This window comes from Diadema antillarum, unplaced genomic scaffold (genome assembly GCF_040938485.1).
Source record: "Diadema antillarum isolate AM-2024a unplaced genomic scaffold, OU_Dant_1.0 seq00001356_RagTag, whole genome shotgun sequence".
NCBI classification, from domain to species: Eukaryota; Metazoa; Echinodermata; class Echinoidea; order Diadematoida; family Diadematidae; genus Diadema; species Diadema antillarum.
The window spans coordinates 228,650-250,422 of record NW_027272120.1 but is presented as its reverse complement, the minus strand read 5'-3'; the positions used below and the strand labels follow the sequence as shown (position 1 = coordinate 250,422).

Here is a 21,773-nt window from a genome sequence, read left to right as displayed (position 1 = left end):
AAGCTGTGACGGGCTGGATTCCTAGCTGGACAATATAAAGTGAATCATCCTTCAACGCATCGACTGGACGTGGTCGTTGGATTCTGCACATTTCGCTGTGAACATTATACCGTGGACCTATCACATGGACATATACCTGGATTAAGACCAAGGATTATCGCAACCTGCGTTTGGATTTACGTCGAAGGAATCATTCATCGGTGCATCGCGGATTATTCATTTGTGCATCGAACATCGTATTTGGACATTTCCAGGGATATTGCGTGTAATGCCTATGTAAGTAATTCCATTACTGACTTATATTTGTTTCTCGTGATCATTATTGTACTGATGTGACGCCGATTACCAGTCTGTACCCACAATATCACTGTTAATAAACCGCCTGAACATCAGTTGATTGTTTCTTTTGTGCGATCATTCTCAGAGTGATTTTGGTCGTAACAGGATGGCTAGTAACCGATCAGTGGGAATCAGTGGGAATGCTGAGGGATGATTGCTCCAATCCTTGTCGGATTCATTTAAGAGTACATTATATATCTACTGTTGTGTGAAAATTATTTGCTTCAGAACGGTCTCATATTCAAGTAATGTGCAGTTTAATGCCCCGTCACTGACCAGGCACGCTAACCTGGAAACATTAAACTGCACATTACTTGAATATGAGACCATTCTGAAGCAAATAATTTTCACACAACAATTGATATATAATGTACTCTTAAATGAATCCCACAAGGATTAGAACAATCATCCTCCAGCATTCCCACTGATTCCCACTGATCAGTTACTAGCCTTCCCCTTTAAAGGGATCGTACAGTTCTGGTTGAGACCTAATTTCTGGTTTCTAACATTTTTAGGTGAGATAATGAGAAATCTCATATGAAATATGAAAGAGCATGGAATTTTATGAGGAATTCAACGTTTATTTGATAAAAATTGGTTTTGAAATGGCTGAGATATCCAAAAAAGAACGATTCTAGTAAAGTGTGGGACCCACACTTTGTAACGATCGCTATGTTTTACTTTGTTTTTGGATGTTTCAGTTATTCCAAACCTGATTTTCATCAAATAAACTTTGAATTCCTCTTAAAATGGCAGGCTCTGTACAATATCATAAGTTTTTTCTTGGTATCTTGCAAAATTTTAAAAGCCTAATTCTCTGCTTGACCAAAACAGTACTATCCCTTTAACTGTGTAAAAAAAACCCCAAAAAAACCTGATGAAAATTAATTTTTCCTGCCATAAAAATGTAAAATATAGGCCTAATGTAATTTCTGGATGAATACCTGCAAAATAATGATCCCTCAGATACATTAGGATCTGGCCTAGAATGGCCCCTTTTATACAAACTTCATTTGCACCTGCACTTAAAAAAGTACAATTGACAAATCCTGGTCAAAAGTATAGAAACCAGGTTGAAAAGCCAAGTTCTCACACACACACACCCTCGTTTCTCTCCACACACCCTTGGTTCTCACCTCCCTGTTCTCACCATGGACCTTAGGTCCATGTTCTCACCAACCTTTTTTCAAATACCCAACTCAAAGTGACCCCGGCTGACCTCCAAGTTGGTATGCTGGGGCAGGAATGGTATTGTATCAGAGCTGAGGAATGTTGGGGCCAGACAAGGGAGGCATTCATAGTCTGCCTTTCCCAGGCACAATGCAACCTCAGTCTGAAGACCGGAGTTCTGATAGGTTTGCTGGAATGGATAAATCCAGCTCATTAGCTAGGAGATATCTTGCTCGTTCATATAATATATTACCAGTCAAGCTTCCAAACTGGATTTCACCTTATAAAAGTGTGTTCTTACACATTCATTGAATTACAAAACAGTCAAGTTCAGGTCAAAGGGTATAAGATCTACAAGACTATTCAACAATCTTGCTCTGCAAGTGCAAGAGGCTGCCCTACTGCACTGGTATGATTCTGACAGCTACCCCAACAAACTGCAGTTTCTATAACTCTGGCCATATGCCATCCATATGAAGTTACCCCTAATGGCAACTATTCTTGACAACATGTTTGGTAATAGTTTCTGCTGAGGTGGGGATTCAGGTTTTAAAGGGACTGTACAGTGCTGGTTGAGGTAGGGATTCATGTTTTGAACATTCCTAAGTGAGATAATCAAAAGCCTCTAATGAAATATGAAAGAGCATGTAATTTTAAGAAGGATTCAATGTTTATTTGATGAAAATTGGTTTTCAAATGGCTGAGATATCAAAAAAAGTGCTAATAATAAAAGGCGACATGCCACAACTTTATTAGGATCTCTTTGTTTCACCTTGTTTTTGGAAATCTCGGCCATTTCAAAACCGTCATAGAGTAGTTTCTGAATATCTTGCAAAATGTTAAAAAGCTAAATCTACACCTCGACCAGAACTGTACACACCCTTTAACTCTTTGCAAAATAATTGGAAATCACTTTATGTGAAAGAGCATACAATTCTAAGAGGAATTCAAAGTTTATTTGATGAAATTGTGGTCCAAATAAAAGGTGGACCCACAAAAGAAATCATTGGATTGCAACAGAAATCATTGTAACAGCAAAGAAACACTCTAAATCACAAATGACTGGAATTTAAACATCAGTTCCTCAGAGATGCCAAGTTCAAAAAACTCTTATGAGTGAGATTTTTATGACTCGGCATCTCAGCGCTCGCGCGCATGCGCACGCGAACGAGGAGGGTGTCCCCCTCCCATGGTAGGGAGCTTTTTTAAATTATTAGCTCTTAATGAAGCGATCTGATGCATACTTAAGTGACTATCTTTTACTAATTTTGAAAGGCAAAAGGGAAATATACCTTCAATTGCAACTATCACTTTAATCCTTTGAGCTATGCTCCTTATTTTTGGCCCAAATTGCAGACTTTACCAGATGCGTGAGAAAAATGGGTGACATGCGTGAGATCGTGAGACAGACCCTAAATGCTTGAGTCTCACGCAGAATGCGTGAGACTTAGTAGCTCTGGTTCCTTTACATTAGTGCCCGTGGTGGCCCAAGATCGCTAAAAATAGATGGTGGGCCAGCAAATTTCCAAAATGGTCCTCTTTTGGTAGCCCAATCACAGAGGTAAGATTCAAATGGATTGCTATATTTCCTTTTTAATTTGGGCCTATTCAACCTTTTTCGGGGGTCACAAAAATTCAAAAATTTAAAGATCTATTCAAAGATCAGAGAAAAAAGTTTGTGTCAATTCCCAACAATGACAACAGCAAGGTTTGTATAGACTGCGACACAAAGACACTTAAAGGGAATGTACAGTACTGGTTGAGGTGGAGATTCATGTTTTGAACACTCCTCCTAAGTGAGATAATGAGAAACCTCTTATGAAATATGAAAGAGCATGTATTTTAAGAAGGATTCAACGTTTATTTGATGAAAATTGGTTTTCAAATGGCCGAGATATCCAAAAAGGTGATAATAATAAAAGGCGACAGGCCACGCCTTTTATTAGGATCTCTTTATTTCACCTTGTTTTTGGATATCTCAGCCATTTCAAAACCGATTTTCATCAAATAAACTTTTGATACCCCTTAGAATTGCATGCTCTTTGACATCTCACAGAGTGGTTTCTGAATTTCTTGCAAAACGTTAAAAGCTAAATCCTCACCTCGACAAGAACTGTAAACACCCTTTAAGACATTGCTAATTAATGTAGGCCAAAAATGGTGTTCTGCACATAGGGGAGACAGTCATTTCCAGTTTCCACTGTCAAACCGGGGGGGGGGGGGGGGGGGGGGGGGGGGGGGGGGGGGGGGCTACATTGACTTAGCGTTTGCATCTCACTAGTATATTTCTGACAGTTCCCTTCAAACACATTCATACACATACAATATGTAATATTATCAAGGCAAGCCATGCTACAAACTAGAGTCAGGACTGCCAAGAATTTTCTTGTTTTTCTAAAGATGAAATATACGCCAACATATCATCCCTACAGGCTACATAGTCCATGGGCCAAGACCCGAAAAATGGGTTGTTAGTACCATCTGAGGTGGCACAACCTTTTTGGTGTCATTTTGTTTGTCGGGCATAGATATGCTTATCAAGCTATGATAGCATTTCCAAATGAGTAGCTTAGTCATAATAAATGAATTTTTAACCAATTTGGTCTCGTATTTATATCCCTATACTTCTGAATCGAAACTAAACCGCTATACAAAGAAGAGCACTGCCTTCTGTATGTCCACAGGTGTTCTGTTGTAAACGCGGTGCGCTTAGTCTTTATTCAAGGCAGCGAAGGGAATATCCAAAGAGTTATGATGTCCACAGCTGTCACGCGGTGCGCTTAGTTCTTTATCTAGACCAATGTACCGTTATCATATCTAAAGTTCCTCATAAAAGGGATTATCTATACTGTTTTTATACTACCCTATCAACAAATACATCCGTTTTAAACAAAAATCACTCTGTTCATTTACAATATCATTCATTATAATGTATCGGAGTGTACTGGTACATTGTTTTTGCATTATCTTATATTGTTGGAGGGAAATAACGCGACATTGGCGTGGTATCAGCGTTTTCACCGTAGTGTTTTCACCGGAAAATGATAAATGATTTAAAAATACGGTAAAATTCACTAGGAATTGCTTTTGTTGTTGTTGTTGTTTTTAGATAAAAGGATATACACTGTATCATACGCTTTGGATATTCCCTTCGCTGTCTAGAATAAAGACTAAGCGCTGTGGACATCATAACCTTTGGATATTCCCTTCGCTGCCTTGAATAAAGAATAAGCGCACCGCGTTTACAACAGAACACCTGTGAACATACCATAGAGCTGCATTTTACAGCTCTGTGGAACATACAGAAGGCAGTGCTCTTCTTTGTATGGCGGTTAGTTTCGATTCAGAAGTATAGGGATATAACAACGAGACCAAATTGGTTAAAAATTCATTTACTATGACTAAGCTACTCATTTGGGAATGCTATCATAGCTTGATAAGCATATCTATGCCCGACAAACAAACTGACACCAAAAAGGTTTTGCCACCTCAGATGGTACCAATATCTGGCCTGGCCCATGGACTAACAAGCTTTTAATAAGGAAGCCCCACTGCAGGTAAGAAAGTGGTCTTGTGAGCGTGTGTTTGCATCAAGTACAGAGTATTTTAAAAAGAAATTCATAAACACAAATATTCACACTCAAACCACTAAAACTGTTGCCATGAGTATCATAATATGTGGGTCTGTGAGTGCAAACACATTGTGAAGAGAGAGTGAGAGAGAGAGAGAGAGAGAGAGAGGGGCAGGTGACAATGTATTTCATGTACCAAATGACAATCTTGATTTCTATGGAGTGCCAACATTTAAAAGAGTGGAAAGTCTTAACTCCATAGGCCTATAGCAAAAAAATAAATAAATAAATGAAAAAAAAAAATCTCGCTACATCAAATGAGTTGTGCGATATGCCCGTAAAAAAAAATAAGAAGGAAAATCAAGGAAAACAATGCAATGTTTTCACAAAATTGAAAACTTGTTTTATGGGTGTTTGTTCAACAAGGGCTTCTCTTTTTCAAAGCATAACAAAGACAATTTTACATACTTCAGTAGTAGGTTTGTACTTTTTTCATGACTTGGCAATATTTCTTCAGTGTTCATAATTACCTACAGTAAACTATGAAAATATGAAAGTCTTGAAGAATGAATGCATCACGCACACTAGTATTTGCAGCATACATTGTAGCTCTGTGATTTCCATTTCGCCACCCACATACTGGCAATGCTAACCTACAGTACACTGTATGTGTACACACACATACACACAACAGGCACAAAGGGGATCTACCCAACAAGCTCACACACAACACACACACACAACACACAATGGATACACAACACACACACACACACACAGAGTGCAGTTTGTCGCTCATTCATATCACAAGTGTTTAGGATGATCCTACGTGTGCTGCACACTTTGTATGCAGCACTTAGGACTGATTCAGTTGCATCCTACACCACTCTCCCAGACTAGAGCGCAAATCTGACCCAAACATAGGTAAGTTTTTCTCCCAAAATACACATTATCCTGTCATTTCTATATACTGGTCTCTTCAGTACTGTGTTTAAGAAAATCTTCTAAGCTTTGTAGTCTTGTTCATTGAGGATTTAACCCAATATATTGGGTGATAAAATAGGCTGACTTGCAGCAAGATACGGCAAAATATAGTACAGAGCACAAGTAGTTAGGACAACCTATAGATCTTGTGCACACTGCGTGCAGTGTTTGTTAGCATGGTCGATCTCAATGTGTGCACAGGTGATGTACATGGGTGCCTGTGTGTGTGTGTGTGTATAAAGGTTCATTCATTTAATGCACACACTGCAGACTTGCAGAGTGGACCATACGAGATTGCCATTTGTATTTGAAGCTAGAAGGAAATCATTTATCCTTACTTGAAATGTGCTTGATTTAATTGCCTGCACTAGGCCTACAATTAAATATTTCTCCCTTGCATGTCTTGACTGTTACAATGTAAGCATAACAACACAATTATATACAAGTACAAAATGATGACACAATTATGTCATCTTATTTGCATATCATGTGACTGACCAACATCAATGTATAAAAACAAGTGAAAATATAAACTTTGTTGTTAACTTTCTTTTATATCTCTACAAATGATTATAAAACTTTCAGATTTGATATTAATGTTTATTGTATTAAATAGAATTATGTTTCCCCAAACATGTATGTTTGGATTCAGCAATGGCATAGAGTTCAAAGACAAAAAATGATAAAAGCAAATTTTCATGTCATCACCTCACAATTTTCCTCTAATCATACAAAAATAAAAATTCAAAAATGATGAAAATTGAATTCTTCTGCTCTGAAAAATGTATTTAAAATATACTGTTATTCCCACCTGAGTAACTTCAAATAACTTTGAAATAATGATCAATCAGAGATATTAGGATTTGAAAAACCAAAACACTAGAAACATCAAGATTTTATGAACAAACTAGGCTATCGATGGCATTTGTAAGGCTATGACAGCATTACCCCACTACAGGGGGCTACAACAGACATCAATGCTTAGAAAGCAACAAAATTTTGTTATTAAAAAAGTAAACAATTTGGTTCCTAAAATTATTACATGTACATGTATACTTTATTTGATCATTCTGATGAAATATTAATACAATGAAAGTACAATTGTACTATATAAGTAAACTTCAAGTCCCACAGACTTTGTTATAATGAGAGTCATCTCTATCGGCATTATGGCTGTTCAAGAAATCTTTTGTGACAGAGAGAGAACTTCAACATTTCACAGCTTTTCATAATTTTTATCACTTTGGATCAAATTTCCAGTGTTATACTTGTAAAATTTTACACTTTCTTTTCAGACTAACTACCAACTGATCTGGCATAATCTGAAATAAACTAACTGACTACACTAAATGTTAGAAACTTTTCAAAAAAAATTCCCACTTGAGCAACATATTTATGATTTTGCAATAAATATCACTGAGTGTTCAACTCTTCTTTGTGCATTCACTAAATTCTACTCCACAGCTCCATCCCAGAGACTTCTACACAAAGTTTGTACCAGTACTTCAAACTATGGGAAAGAAGGGGGTGAAGGCAATGCAAAGGAGGAAGCCAAATTATTCCCTGGAAGAGATGAAATTCCTCATTGGCAAGTACAAGGAGCACCGGCGCGAGCTCGACAGCTCCAAACACCTCACGCAGACCAACAGGGAGGAGATCTGGCGCGACATCTACGATGGGTACCGAGAGGCCCTGCCCGAGCGCAGCAAAACCCGCACCTTTCTCGACGTCAAGCGGAAGATGATCAAGCTGCGCAGCGAGGCGCAGGTGATGTTCAAGCGCGAGAGGATGCGGGCGCGGGGCCAGGACATCAGCAGGTTGTCGATGCGGGCGAAACGCATGGTGATGTCCAGAGCTCACAAGATGATGCTGAAGGTCGTCAAGGGCTACGCTATACAGCCCTTCGACGAGGAGGAGGACGACATTAAGAAAGAGGAATACAATCCCCCCTACATCGAATATGACGACGACGGGTTTGTGCCGTGTGATGATGCCGATGACAACAGTTACCAGGAGGCGGATGATGAAGAAGGTATCAAAATGAGAAACCTACTTGCAGTATACCTTCCTAAAGTCACTATTTGATATTTCTTACCATTCCCCAGGCACACCTTTTTAACAGTTAATGCACCCAAATATCAATAAATGTACATCAAATTATAGTCCAGTGTTCATATGGCTCTTGGAGACAAAAGTACAACTTAAACTCCCATAATGTTTGTATAATAAAACATTGTACAGTCTCCACATGAGAACAAGGAAAGTACAATGTGACTCTGAGTCTGTATCTTGTGTCTCACCACTTGATGATACTACACTTCTTGCATGAACGTCACCAGCACAAATATTTGATTATTGTTCAAAACTCCAGCAACAATGCAACAATGCAAATCATGGATTCTATCATCAAATTTTGGCTGAGTAAGCCACTATAAATGTGTTACAATTTGTAGCTCTATCAAATTTGAATTGATGCACTATGCTTCATCTCTCTTCTGATGAGGCTACCTAGAAAGATTAAGCGTTTTGTCATTAGTTCCGACATTGTTCTGTTTTACATATATTCAGGAAAGTACCACTTGCCAATCACATTGACTTGCATGCTTCTTACTTGTGCTCCACTTCCCTCTTTCGGACATGTAAAAAACAAAGATTGATTCAATAACCTAAAAGCTTCTTTGCAGTTATCACCACCTGACGTTTTATTATGGTGCCATTTTCATTCTTACTGCAGATGAAGACATTGATGGTGAAAACGATGATGATGACAATGATGATGATGATGATGATGAAGACGAGGAGCACGCTGAGAGGATAATGAGGCGACTTCTCTTCCCGAATGATGTCCTGGACAGTGACAACCACATCTTTGGAAGAAAAGCAAGCACTGCTGTGGATACCAGGGAAAGGTCGACCACACCCAAGCGGAGGAAGGGGAACGAGGAGCGATCTGCAACGATACAGAGCATCCTGGATCTCCAGAGGGAAAAGATGATGATTGAGCGGGACAACCTCCTCTTGGTCCAGCGCAAGCTTGCCCTGGAGGTCAAACTGTTGGAGAAACGCCTCCTAGATGCCGGTGGTAGGCTCGATTCATCTGGAAGCGGACTCGGAGGATGCATAAACACTGGTGGTATCAACAGCCATGGAATTCCACACATGGATGGCCTTCCATCAGACAATATTTTATATTCACATACACCCGATATTAAGGTGTCAATCAAAGACCTGCATGCTACGAATTAACAGACAATTGCCACAAAGACATTTGAACTGTGATAAAACACCAAAACATCGAAAGAGTTGAAAGACTAAGAGCAAACATTCTTTTTAACAAACTACATTGTAATGTTGTCTATTTGTATGACTTTAACAAACTAATGTTGTCTGTTTGTATGATCAAGTTTTGTTAATAGACAGTCCAGAAGCATTTCATGTAATATTTAAAGATGTTTTAACTGTAGATGATTTAGGCCTACAATGATAAACTGCAGATGTGCTTCTTTTCTCTCTCTCTCTCTCTCTCTCAAAAAACAACAACAAAATGAAGGAACTCATGCACTGTACATCGAGGGAGGTATAATACTAAACCTGAAATTTATCTCAGAATTGGCTCATTAATACACAAAGAACATCCAAATTTTGTTTTATTTTGTAATGTACTTCAAGTTTTTATGTAAACAGTGTATTGGCTATTTATAGACAAGGTGTGACAAATGATGTCATCACCCACCCCAAAATTTTTCCTCAATTCAATCTCATAGAAGAGTTGGGACAGCAGTTAACCCATTGTAAACTACAATGTACATAACATTGTACTATCAGTAGTCTTGGGTGTACTCGGGTGCCCAGGTGTCTACCCAACAATATGGGAAATGATATGATATAGCAAAATCAGCGTAATCCTCAACGAGTTAACAGCAAGAAACTGTGGCATTGGTGAATTATAGCAACCAAAAACCAGTTCCTCTTTTATGTTACAAATGCACTTGGTAAGCCAATATTAGAAAATTGTGAGGTGGCAACATTGTTGCCTGATCCTACTTGTATTTGCCTATAAATGTGGGTGCAATCATGGTTGCAACAGACTATCTGGGTACATGTTGGCAAAATAAACAAGGTCTTCTGTATGTAGACAAATAGTAAAAAGTCATTGTACGATAGTTTTGATAAACTACCTGATATTAACAAACACCATTTTGTCAAATTGAACTGTAGTTTGTTTGTTTTTTTCAATTACTGTATACGCTATATATTTCGCGGGGGTTTTATTTTCGCGAATTTCGCAGGTCGGGAGCTATTCGCGAAATTAACAACACGCGAAAATATTACCTTCCAAAATGAATCCCTTGCCTTGATGATACGAACATTTCAGTACTAGTATACCATGTCACGGCTTACCGAACAGACCATACTGGCTAAGCTTGTTTACGCACATCCACGTCTACTTACGAATACTGTAGAGAGCCAATCCATTATCGCAAGGGGACCACTCGTCAGAAATCTAGGGATACCACTCGTCAGAAATCTAGCGCGATGGACTTAACCACTTCAAAAATGTTGAATTCTAACTTACTAGTTCGCAGAGTTTGACAAGTCTTTTTCATGCAGTGTATAACTAGTATCATTCTTATTTGCTAGTAAGTTGAAAATTCACACTTTCTTTGCCTTTTCATATTTTCTCTGGTCCCCCAATCGCGAATTTAACCACTCGCGAAAATGTGTGACAGCGGCAATTCGCGAAAATTTATGTACACGAAAATTATAGCGTATACAGTATGTTTCTGTTAATTTTGGCTACTGATGCAAGAAAATATCTGATATCATAAAAACAATTTCAAAAATCCAAAGATGTTTTTGGTTCCTAGACTATCTCATTCTCACATCATAGGTTTTTAAATCAAACAAATCTATTAAACAAATTTCCCTACTACTATGATGGCCCAGACTAGCCACAAACAGGTTACCCTTGAGTACACAGGAAGTCTGTCCGCCAATACGGGACCCATACAGACCCTGACTCTCTGTACATTGTACGAGATGTATGACATGATTACCTGCTGTCATAAAAACCTGCACTTTTTGTATGACGAGTTCAAAATCTGTTTCAGTGAGGCTAACCACAGGCTTAACATTAGTCTATCAGATACAGACCCTTAATGAGTGACACCTACATGTAGGACACCTGACCTATACCCTGTAGTCTGAATGCCAAGTTTTTCACGCTGTGGTTCATTGCATAAAAGAAAGTACTAGTACAAAGCAGTTTCTGGTAGGCCTAACTGGTTAAACTACTGTATGAATTATCAGTGCCAAGAGACTTTCTGAACTTGCTTGAATTGTATCTTGAAAGCTGTCTTTATTGATGACTAAGTAGTCACAATTTTACGTTCAACAAACTCACAATCAACCCATTTCACACCATCACAAATGACACTACTACACCTTTCCTATCTTCCTAGCTCTACAAAAAATAAAATTAAACAAAACAAAAGAATACACAGAAGTATAAGCTGACGACAGCACATAGCTAGTACAGTGTGGTCAATGAGCCCAACTGCCCAACTCCCCAACCCCCACTCCCCCCCCCCAAAAAAAAAAAATGTATTTGATAAGCATAAAATGATAATTCTATCCATGACTGTATAATGAATGCACAATGCACTTTTGACTGTTCAAATCTCCAGAGGCATGACACACACAAACACACACACACACACACACACACACACACAAGCACATCAAATCTCACTTTCTGCAGGAGGGGTACTAAGCCCACTTCCTGCCTTTCCCCCAGAGAAGAGAAAACATAGCCTGGATTCAAAGACTAGCGGTCTTTTTGTTGGCGTGACAAAGGGTTTGTTACCAAAGATGAATCATTGGATATAACCTGCTTCTCTTGGGTTTGAGCTCACAGAGCAGGTGTTACAAAAGTTTCAATCTCAGTACACAATACAATGACAAAGGTGGGTGAGGGAGCATTATGGATGCTCTCTTTAGGTGGAAGCAATGTCTGTACAGACTACAGGTCAAAAGGCAGGAAACTGTTGTACACAAGCAAGGAGTGAGGCTACTTTGTATCCTCTGTTTATGTTGAAGTGTGCTACTGTGTAGGCCTATGTCACTTCTTGTTCAAGCTGAAATGAAATTAAGGGCAAAGTCGCACAGCCAGAAAAGTTCATGCTTCATCAGAACTGGGTGATAATTAAGAAAATCTTAAAAATCTTATTTTTATCAAACAATAATAAAGAAACAGGTACAAAAAATATAATTGATCTCCTGCAAAACTAAATAGATTAGATGATATCAGTGCCGCCCTTCTCTCAAATAAATTTATACGGAAAATGTAAAAATCATGTTGTTGATCAAAGATTTTGTGACTGATGCACCCCCACATAACACACACACAAAAAAAACCCACACAAACAACCTTCTTTTTGAAAGCTATTATAATGCAACAATTTTATGTGAAAGATACAAAGTCTATTCTTTTCATTTAATTTCAACATATAGAAAATACAGTTAAGATTTGTATGCAGGTAATGTGTAAGGCGATGACATCTCTCATTAGCCTCATCTTATTTGCAATCATGTATGGTTGTATTTTATCAATGTTCTGTGAAAACTTCAAATCTAAACCTTTCATTCGATCTGCCTGATTTTGACAAAACTTCTTCTCTTCTGTTTGATTTTTACTAAAGTTATGAAAGTAAGTTGAAAATACAGTGCAGGTACTAGAAAAAATATAGGCTTATAGATTTTGTGGCTTCATGTCAACATTGTTATAAAATGCCAGGGAGGTGGTACATCCTACCTCCCTGGTTATGAATAGAGGCCTACACTACATTTTCAGTTTTCAGTGCCTTATGTTTCTTTAATTCTTTTTCTTGAAATTAAAATCTTTGTTGATATTCATATGTTTGTATTTGTCATGAACTTTTCAAAACACAGCCAAGACAAAGAGAACTTGATCAGTGGAAAACCTGTCAAGCTGACACAAGTCAAAAAATTGGCTAAGTCTAAAATAAAAGTCTACCCTGGATGGTAAAAATGAGTTAGTTCTCTCTTGTGCAAGTTGAAATTCACATCAGGGCCTCCGTGTCCATGTATAATCCATAGTACGTCAAATGATTTCCTCCATCCCTTATGATTCAACATTGGCAAGCTGACTGTGTAGTATTGCCCACCTAATCATTTTTTTTTTCTCTCTCTCTACCAAATTGTACAATTTTGCTGCTGTTTGCTCTGTCCTAGTACAGTCAGTCCGCAGCGCGAGCGAAAACGCACGTATTTATTCAAGTCGTATGCACGGCTGAGGGGTGCTTGCATACGTAATGAGCAGATACATGGTCATGAATAAATCCGTGTAGAACGAATATTTCTTGTCAGTTTTCGACACTTTTAATATCGATTGAAAGAGAAAACATTAGCAAATATGCTCATGATCAAAGTAAAACGGAAAAGAAGAATATAGAATATCAAAATCTCTCTCGAATTCGGTATTGTATTCAAAAATATTCCTTCACGTTTGACGCCAAAAAAATACCCTGAAATCTTTCATGCCCCTCTAAAATATGGTGAAGACTATGTTCGCTAAAGTATATAGTATCACAATAAGGGCAAGTTTTTTCATCTTCATTTCAATACGGGTCAGGAACTAGCAAAATTCAGAGACATGTCTAGCGTCGAGTTTAAAAAGAGTATCCTCGCGTTCGCACCGGAATTCCGGGTCTGTGATTGGTCGAAATCTGCCGCAAGACGCGGCGTGTCGCATTGCGTAGTATCCATTGGCTGCTGACTCAATGCTGTGAGTTCAAAAACTATGTATCAGATAAAAGTGTCATTGATATGAGTAATAGCTGAATAGTGTACAATTAAGTTGGAGGTGATTTTAAAATGAAAGCCTATATTAGTTTCATGAAATCCATGTTTTTTTTAAATGTTAGGTTCCAGATTGTGATCGAATTTTCACTCTCTGTACAAAACTTGAACTTTACACAGAAACCAATGATGTGTATGTGAGTGTGCACTTACAATGACCCTGAACAATGGACCTGGCTACCACCTGTCCCGAGCTCTGCTGCAAGGCACATGAATGCTTTATCAATTATTCATGTGGATTGCCCTGAGCACTGCTAGTCTGAATTCTTGACACAGGGTGAAATGCATGCACATGAAAGAAGTAAGCACATGTTTCCATGTGCTTGCACACACCACATTTCAGAATGAACAAAGACTAGCTGCGATAGTGGAATTCCTCATGAAGCATTCCAATCCTGGTCATGTCCACGACCATTGTCTGGGTATCAACAACACACTCCACGCGTGTTCATTCACTACCCCACTTCTGGTAAGAAAACATAATTTGCCTTGTTTTCAACAGGAAAATTCACAACCTTAAAAATGGTGCCCCTCTTCGTTTTTTAATTGATCATACTCGCTCAAGTTTCACGATTGTGAAATCGAAGAAATTACGGAGATCTATTTTCAATACCAGTCAGGAACTAGCAAAACATCAAACTATGATCTAAAAGCTTCTTGAACACTTGCAAAATAATCGTTTACTTTGATGCTAAAATTGACTACTATATTGAGATCAAAAATAGGGTAATTAGGTATTAGATTAATGAGCATAATCAGCTCTATAACCTACCCAACCATCCTGGGTCAAACAATGCACTGCGAAAGCTACGAAAGCTGTTTTTGCGACCTCTGCAAAAACTCTCCCAAAGTATCGCGAAATCTCGTCAGTCTCAAGGGCACAAACTGCGCAAACGTGATTCTGAATAAAATTGTCGTTCGTGCCTCATTATCGCACGCGCTGCGGACTGACTGAGTACATTTGGCATTTCCTCTTGTTTTGGATGATTGTCTCATTCCCTCAGCCCTTTCTCTCATATTCATTTCCTTTTTTATCTTAATTTCAGTAGCAAGTCTGACTTCGCTGTCATTGAACAAACCACAGGAAAAACAAAACATATTGTGAACACTGTTGGGGGAGTCAAAGCACTATCAAAATAAAAGCCAACCGCTATTGCCAGGTATCGGTGAAAGAATTTGGTTTCTATTGTTTTGGTCTGGCCTTCTTCCTTCCTTGCCGACGCGACAAGTGTAGTGTCTGTCTGTCATTCGCGTTGGTACGTGGGACTGAGATTCCACAGGAAACCAACGATGAGAAATCTGGCCATTAGTCTCTTCTGTACTGCAAAACCCCTTCCTATTTGTGAATATCCAAATTACCTTTAGTGTTGTTATGTCACAGACAACAATACTAACACCCTTTATAGGGAAAAGTGCAGACTATAAAAACAACATCTCAATATTCAACAAAAAATAAATTGTACATTGTAGTCCTATTGGTTCCAAAGTTATAACATTTCTTTGTGTATTTCACTCTTTTTGCCATTCTGATGTATCAAAATAAAATCCTGATGTATGTGCATAACAAAGCAATTTCTTTGCCTGAAGGATTTCAAGAGTTTGTCAAAACAAGAATCTCTTTGGCATAACTGACAGAGTTTAACAACAGTTTTAAACTCTATTCCAAACATCTAGATGTTGTTTTCTGTCATGTAGGAAAGACAATACTTACGTGTAGTTATTAACGATAATGTGGTATAAAATGAGTCATTTTCTCTATTTGCTATCTACTGAAGGAAACCCAACAACTTTGAGCCATTCATTTTTCTTTGTTTTTTTCTTTCTTCATCGGAGTTTCCACACATGGGGGGGGGGGGGGGGGGGGTGTTCCCAAACTATATGAGTTTACCCCACAACCCTGTTTTGTAAGAGGAATCTGGCCTCTTTATTGACCACTCACTCTGTCTATCTCCACTGGGTAGGATTAAAAGGGGGTCTCCTCTTTACAAACCCACCAGGGGGAGAAATCCCAAGACAATGAAAATGCATTGGAGCCTATATCCAACTTGTTTTGCTTGGAATGCTGTGAACAAAGGGTCAGGGCAGTGGGAGATCCACTTCCAGAGGTTCTGTAAAAGAGGATTTTTTTTTTTTTTTTCTGGCAAATTTACATGTGAAGTGGACGGATGGTCACTGATGTAAGGTGAAAATGGGGCAGTCCTGACAAGAATAGTGGAATCCAACAATTCTGCTGTGCTGCAGCCTGCATGGTAATAACCCAAAGCTGCCAACACTCATGCGGTACCAGAAGAAGGAAGATTCCAAGAATAATAGGGGGATACCATTTTACTTGTGTGTGACATACAACTGTATGCATACAGCTATCTCAATACTTCCAAATTCAGGTAGACATACATGTACATGTAAATTTGTATTCTCTTGTCAGAACATGAAGAAATCTTTTTCTTCTTTTTTTTTCCCAGGAAGCCTCCCATAGAACCAGGAAGACTTGTCTGCTTTGCTCTGGTTAAGAAAGCATAAATATTTATACAATGTTGTTTGTTTGTTTGTTTGTTTGTTTGTTTGTGTTTTTTTTTGGGGGGGGGGGAGGCTAATGATGGGGATTACTTGGTGGTATTACAAAGTGGAACACATTTATAAGCAGCTCAATATGGCATTCCAAGATGATTGGAAACTTTTATTTCATTTACATTCAGTTGCCAATGAGGCAGTTTACAACATGTACAAACTACACTGTCTCTCGCAGGTGATGTTCATTATTCTGAAGATTTGTTACCATTTATAAAATGCTGTTTGTTATTCCAAAGGTTCGTTAAATATTCCAAAACACACTAATTCCCAATACCTAGAGGTTGGCAAATCTGAATATGAAAAAGGGTTTGCTATTTAAAATCCAAGCATTGTGGCATTAGTCTGAAATGTTTGTTATTCCAAAGTTTCATAATTCCAAGAATGTAATAAGGATTTATCCCCAAGGTTCAGAACCTTCAGAATATCAAATGAACCATATTTCATTTCAAGATTAACAAACCTTAGGAATAACAAACCTGACACACTTTTTAGATTAACAGACCTTTGGAATATTAAACGAACCTTCAGAATAATGAACCATTGGAATACTGACCTGTAACCATATCTCTCACACCCAGCATACCACTCATTGTTTTGTTTTCGAGAGAATGAAGTGTTTGTCTCACATCATATTCATATCATTACACTGTACTCCATGGCCATCCGCATGCTGTCACCATCATCGTCATCATCGTCATTTTATCACCTCCACGTCCACATCATCAACTACTGACATTTATAAAAGGTTGAAATAAATAGTACTTCAAATTCTTCTCCATCAAGTAATACAGCATCAGCAAGGCACATTAATATCCCCCACAACTGTACCTCCCTGCCTGCCCCCCCCCCCCCCATTTGTGTGAGGGTATGTTTCGTTCAAGCGGCCTCATTTTTTCTCTCTTTATTTTTTTTGTGTTCAAGAATGCCTGTCCTTTGGCTCTGAAGCCAGTCCGGGAAACCCGCTCATGAGCAAAATAATCACTTTGTAGGTAGGCCTATGACGAGTTCACTTTCTTCGTCAATTCCGCCCACGATTCCGCCGTTTGGGCGCTTTTTCTGGAATCATCCCGCGACGCGACGTACGTCGCATCACATCACGCATCCAGCACATACCAGACTGGTATGTGCTGGATGCGTGGTGTGATGCGACGTACGTCGCGTCGCGGGATGATTCCAGAGAAAGCGCCCAAACGGTAAGCGGGCGGCGGAATCGTGGGCGGAATTGACGAAGAAAGTGAACTCGTCATACCTACAAAGTGATTATTTTGCTAACAAACTGGAGTATGTCATCTACCCACCTACTCTATCAGTGTGGAATAGTAATTTGGAATATATGGACAAGATCAGGTTAGTACTGATTTAATTTTTCTCGTTACGAATTTGTGTAAAAAGATGTCAGACTTCAGCTTCACGAGGCTGATTCGTGCGCGGAGAGGTGAGAGCCGCAGAAAAAAGCATCAAAAATATTTAGTCGGATCAGGCCGCTAGGTGCGGCAGTCTTGCATTGTGCGAACGCGCTGGCGCCCGTGTTTTGATGGGCGCTCTGCATCGGTTGATTAAAACTCGATTTTTGAAAAAAAAAAACAGACAGGATTTTTTCTTCTTTTCATCATGGATAGTGGACATGTGTGTGTAACAAAAAATCACCGTGCAAAGTTGCGACAATTTATACGTCAGATGTGAGATGAATAAGAAGTGAATGGGGGGCCTCATGAGGCGTTCCCCGGGGGGCCTCATGAGGCGGGGGGAGGTCCTCATGAGGAGGGACCATCCTCGTACGCGGGGGCGGTCCTCATGAGCGGGTTTCCCGGACTGAAGCTATTGAAAGTAATTTACCGGTACAGTGATGTTGTCATGGTCGATGTTTTCTGTCTTACATCATCAACAAAGTTCCTATATTAAGTATTTATACACCATAATTTCCCTCGAATCGTGGTTGAAAGGATGCGAAAATAAATTGAGACTATTTCAAGACACAAGTAAACTTTTAAGATTGAAATGGACTGGAATGCAAATGCTCGAATTAAAATAGTTAGCTTCCACGCCCTAGTACTCGGGGTCTTCTCTTGGTACTCAATCTGTGTCATGTACTAATGAGGGTAATTTTGCCTCGCTTCTTGTAATCTCAGCCTCACCTGGCCCAAATTGATGGTGACATTGACTTCGTTGAAGTTCATGCCGCGGGACAGTGGAGGACTCTGCCACCATTTTTCCGTTCCGTCGATAGCGTACTCGATAGGGTGTGCCTTCGCCGGATCGTTGGGGTCACAGTTGTCACAGTACTGGCCCTGAATGATGACAGCTTCTCCAGGTCGGTAGATGTCGGCCGTGTTACCAGTCAGTTTGCAGTAGAGTTCGCCTTGCTCTCCGGGGGTTGAAAAGCCCTCGCCGCAAGTAGCCGTCGATTCGATTTTTCGACCACGGGCAATGTTAAAGTATGGAGGATTCAATACAAATGTCTCGTTTTCATGGCCTGTCGCGGAAACGCAGCATAAAGCCGCGAAAAGGAGCGTCAAAGACAGCTCCAGCGCCATTTTCGCGTCCTCCTCCTCACGTCAGTCGTAACTTTTATGATGCTAGCCTAGCCGCGCAAAAGCGGATCGTATCGGGGAACGAACGGGGGCGGCTCAGCTAGCAGCTATCTAGGGCCGGTGTGTGTACGTGTGTGCAGTGTTCAGTCACTTCGGTAAACTTTCGAATAAAATACAAGGAAACAACAACAACAAAGCAAAACAAAGTCGGCTTCGCGATTGGCTGTAGTCACACGCTGGGCAGGGCAGTGTGTGCCCACATCTACCCACACACACACACACACACACTATAACACACAAATTGTGACACACACAACGGTCCAGTGTACTAGCTACTACGGTACTAGGTGTTCACTGCAGAGATTTGTTTAGTACACCTGTACCTCAACACACACCCACACGCCCATCCGTGCCCTTGGCAAAACCAGGGCAGTGATGCCTCACCTCCCTGGCAAAAAATGCATGAAAAGTAAACTCTATACAGTACAAAACACACAATATACACCATGGAGCTACTATGCTAACTAGCCTCATGCTACCATGGAGCAATAGCTCCAAGCTAGTACAATGTACTCCGTATACCAAAAGGATTCCTTCAGGAACTGTTATCTATGAATATTATGTAATCAAATGCATTATATAATATCATACCTGTATTTAATACATAGATGATTGTGCTGTAGGTTATATTTTTCTATGTCTGGCTTCATAATCTTCAACCCCTTAAAGTGCACGACGGTCTACTGACTGCTAATAGGTCCTATAATCTAATACAAGTATGGGAGAAATGCAAATGAAAATAGAAACTAACGCTAAAATTCAAGAGGTGACAAATCTATCTTAAGTTACACTAAAATAGATTTATCTAAGCTGCAGGATGCATAATTATTATGGTCATACTTTTCAACATTTTTTTTCATTCTATATATGAAAAAAATAATTCTTTATGTTTGTGAGAAAAATGCAGTGAATTATATTGCTGGATAATCAGCCAAAAAAAAAACCAATGCAGAAATGAAATTAAACTTAAAATCAAGTAATGATTAAACAAATCAATATACATAAATATACAAATTAGCCGATAGATAACACATGTCTTGATAACTCTATAATGAATTAATCAATAGAAACATGAATAAATGAAAAAAAAACAAAATTAGAGATATCTCATTCATTTTAGAAAAGAAAATAGAATCTGAAGTTTTCATGTTTGTAGGAAAGAACGCGGAAATAAAACCATGAGCCTCGAAAAATACATGAATAATTCAACAAATCAATGAATAGCAAATAGATGAATGGATGAAAGATTAAGTAACTTGAATAAAAATAAATAAAATTATAAGAAGGTAGATAAATTCAGAAATAAAATGAGAGAAGTCTTATTTCTTTTTCTTTTTTAAAAAATAAGAAAACAAGGAGAAATATTGAAAGTTCTCTGCTGGAAATTTTGCAAAAACGTGAGACTTATAGATCTTGCTTGTACTGAGATAGAGGTGTGCAATCAGACTTGTGCTATGGATAGCCGGAGAAATTTCTAACATTGGGCTTTGAAATCAAGGTAAATGTAATCAGAGCATCAGATAGTCATATAGATGCATGTATACTTTTCACAATGCGAAGTGTATGTTTGAATATTAAGAAAAAAAAATCTTCGATATGATAATTATTACAGTGAATTTCTGCTTTCTGATTGAAAGTTTTCAGACTTATCAAGTCTCACAATCATGCGGATTGAGACTTCAAGCCTCAGGGATATTTCACACCCTCACACGCCTGACTTTCACGCCTTAAAAAGCAGACGAAAAACGAAAGCAAAAATCAATGCAATCAAAGAAAAAAAAACACAAAAAACATGGGTTCCCAAACATCAAAAAAAGGTCACATTTTGAGTCAATAATAAAATGGCCAAACCATTATATTTTTCGCATGCACGAGATGATTACACATAAATATTATGAATGAAAAAGCTCCTCGTTTATCGTGACATGGGGGAACCCCTCCCCCTCCCTCAACAAAAACAAAAACAAAAACAAAATGCTTTAAAGTGTTATTGATAAAGGAAGTGATTATCACGTCACCACCTTTCAAAAATCATTTGAGTCTGAAGACGAGAATGATAAAAATAGAAGTTTACACCAGGTAATATGATAATATTCAACAAAATGTTTTTCATTGCTAGGTTTATTTCAGCACAATAGTACATCGTTGATGTGAAAGATATAAAATGATATAAATTCCTCGTGATTTATGTGAAAGCATGGATCTTCCTAGTTTGCTTTTTTTTTCTTTTTTTTTTTTTTACTTTGACGGCTTCTGATACAGTAAAAATGTCAAACTTATCTTATATCCGGTATCACTACAGTTTCGAAAATACGTTTTGCTTGATTTTACGCGAAAGGTGGCCCTTCTCCGGGCGTGGGCCTTCCCGATTTTACTCTTTCATGGAGCGGAAGCATGAATAATATTCGCACAATTTTATGAAAGAGGATCGTGAAGATATTGTAGAAGTTGTGCTGTATACAACTACTGAGGGCGCCCTAACTAATTTGTGCGCGCAGCAGCTGCAGCAATGCGTTGCTTCCTTCAGATTCGTAATCTGGAATAGGGGACGGTGATATATAGTATTGGTCCGAAAGAATAATCGTTATTCCCATGCACCTCGTCCGACAAAGGGTTTGGGTATGAGAACAGATACTGGTCTCCAATTCGGCAGAAAAAACCTGCG

General features: G+C 38.8%; 2 protein-coding genes across 2 annotated transcripts in view; one reads left to right on the top strand and one right to left on the bottom strand.

The window, feature by feature from the left end:
• Positions 1-19,132, bottom strand: part of LOC139708621 (laminin subunit alpha-like) — a 129,059-nt gene extending 109,927 nt beyond the window's left edge. The window contains 1 exon segment of the mRNA XM_071620562.1: positions 18,653-19,132. Coding sequence (XP_071476663.1) covers positions 18,653-19,051 — 399 coding nt within the window. The 5' untranslated portion in view covers positions 19,052-19,132.
• On the top strand, positions 5,948-9,311 carry LOC139708622 (uncharacterized). The gene is made up of 3 exons (XM_071620563.1): positions 5,948-6,005; positions 7,530-8,097; positions 8,800-9,311. Exons 2-3 carry the CDS (start codon positions 7,578-7,580, stop codon positions 9,309-9,311), a joined length of 1,032 nt encoding a protein of 343 aa, XP_071476664.1. The 5' UTR covers positions 5,948-6,005; positions 7,530-7,577.
• Positions 19,133-21,773: the final 2,641 nt, after the last annotated feature.

What these genes read in the sequence shown, in the direction of transcription:
- LOC139708622 (XM_071620563.1), top strand. Translation starts at nt 7,578, where the DNA reads ATGGGAAAGAAGGGGGTGAAGGCAATGCAAAGGAGGAAGCCAAATTAT. An exon ending in GGAGGCGGATGATGAAGAAG is followed by an intron (nt 8,098 to 8,799) that starts GTATCAAAATGA and finishes TTCTTACTGCAG; the next exon opens with ATGAAGACATTGATGGTGAA.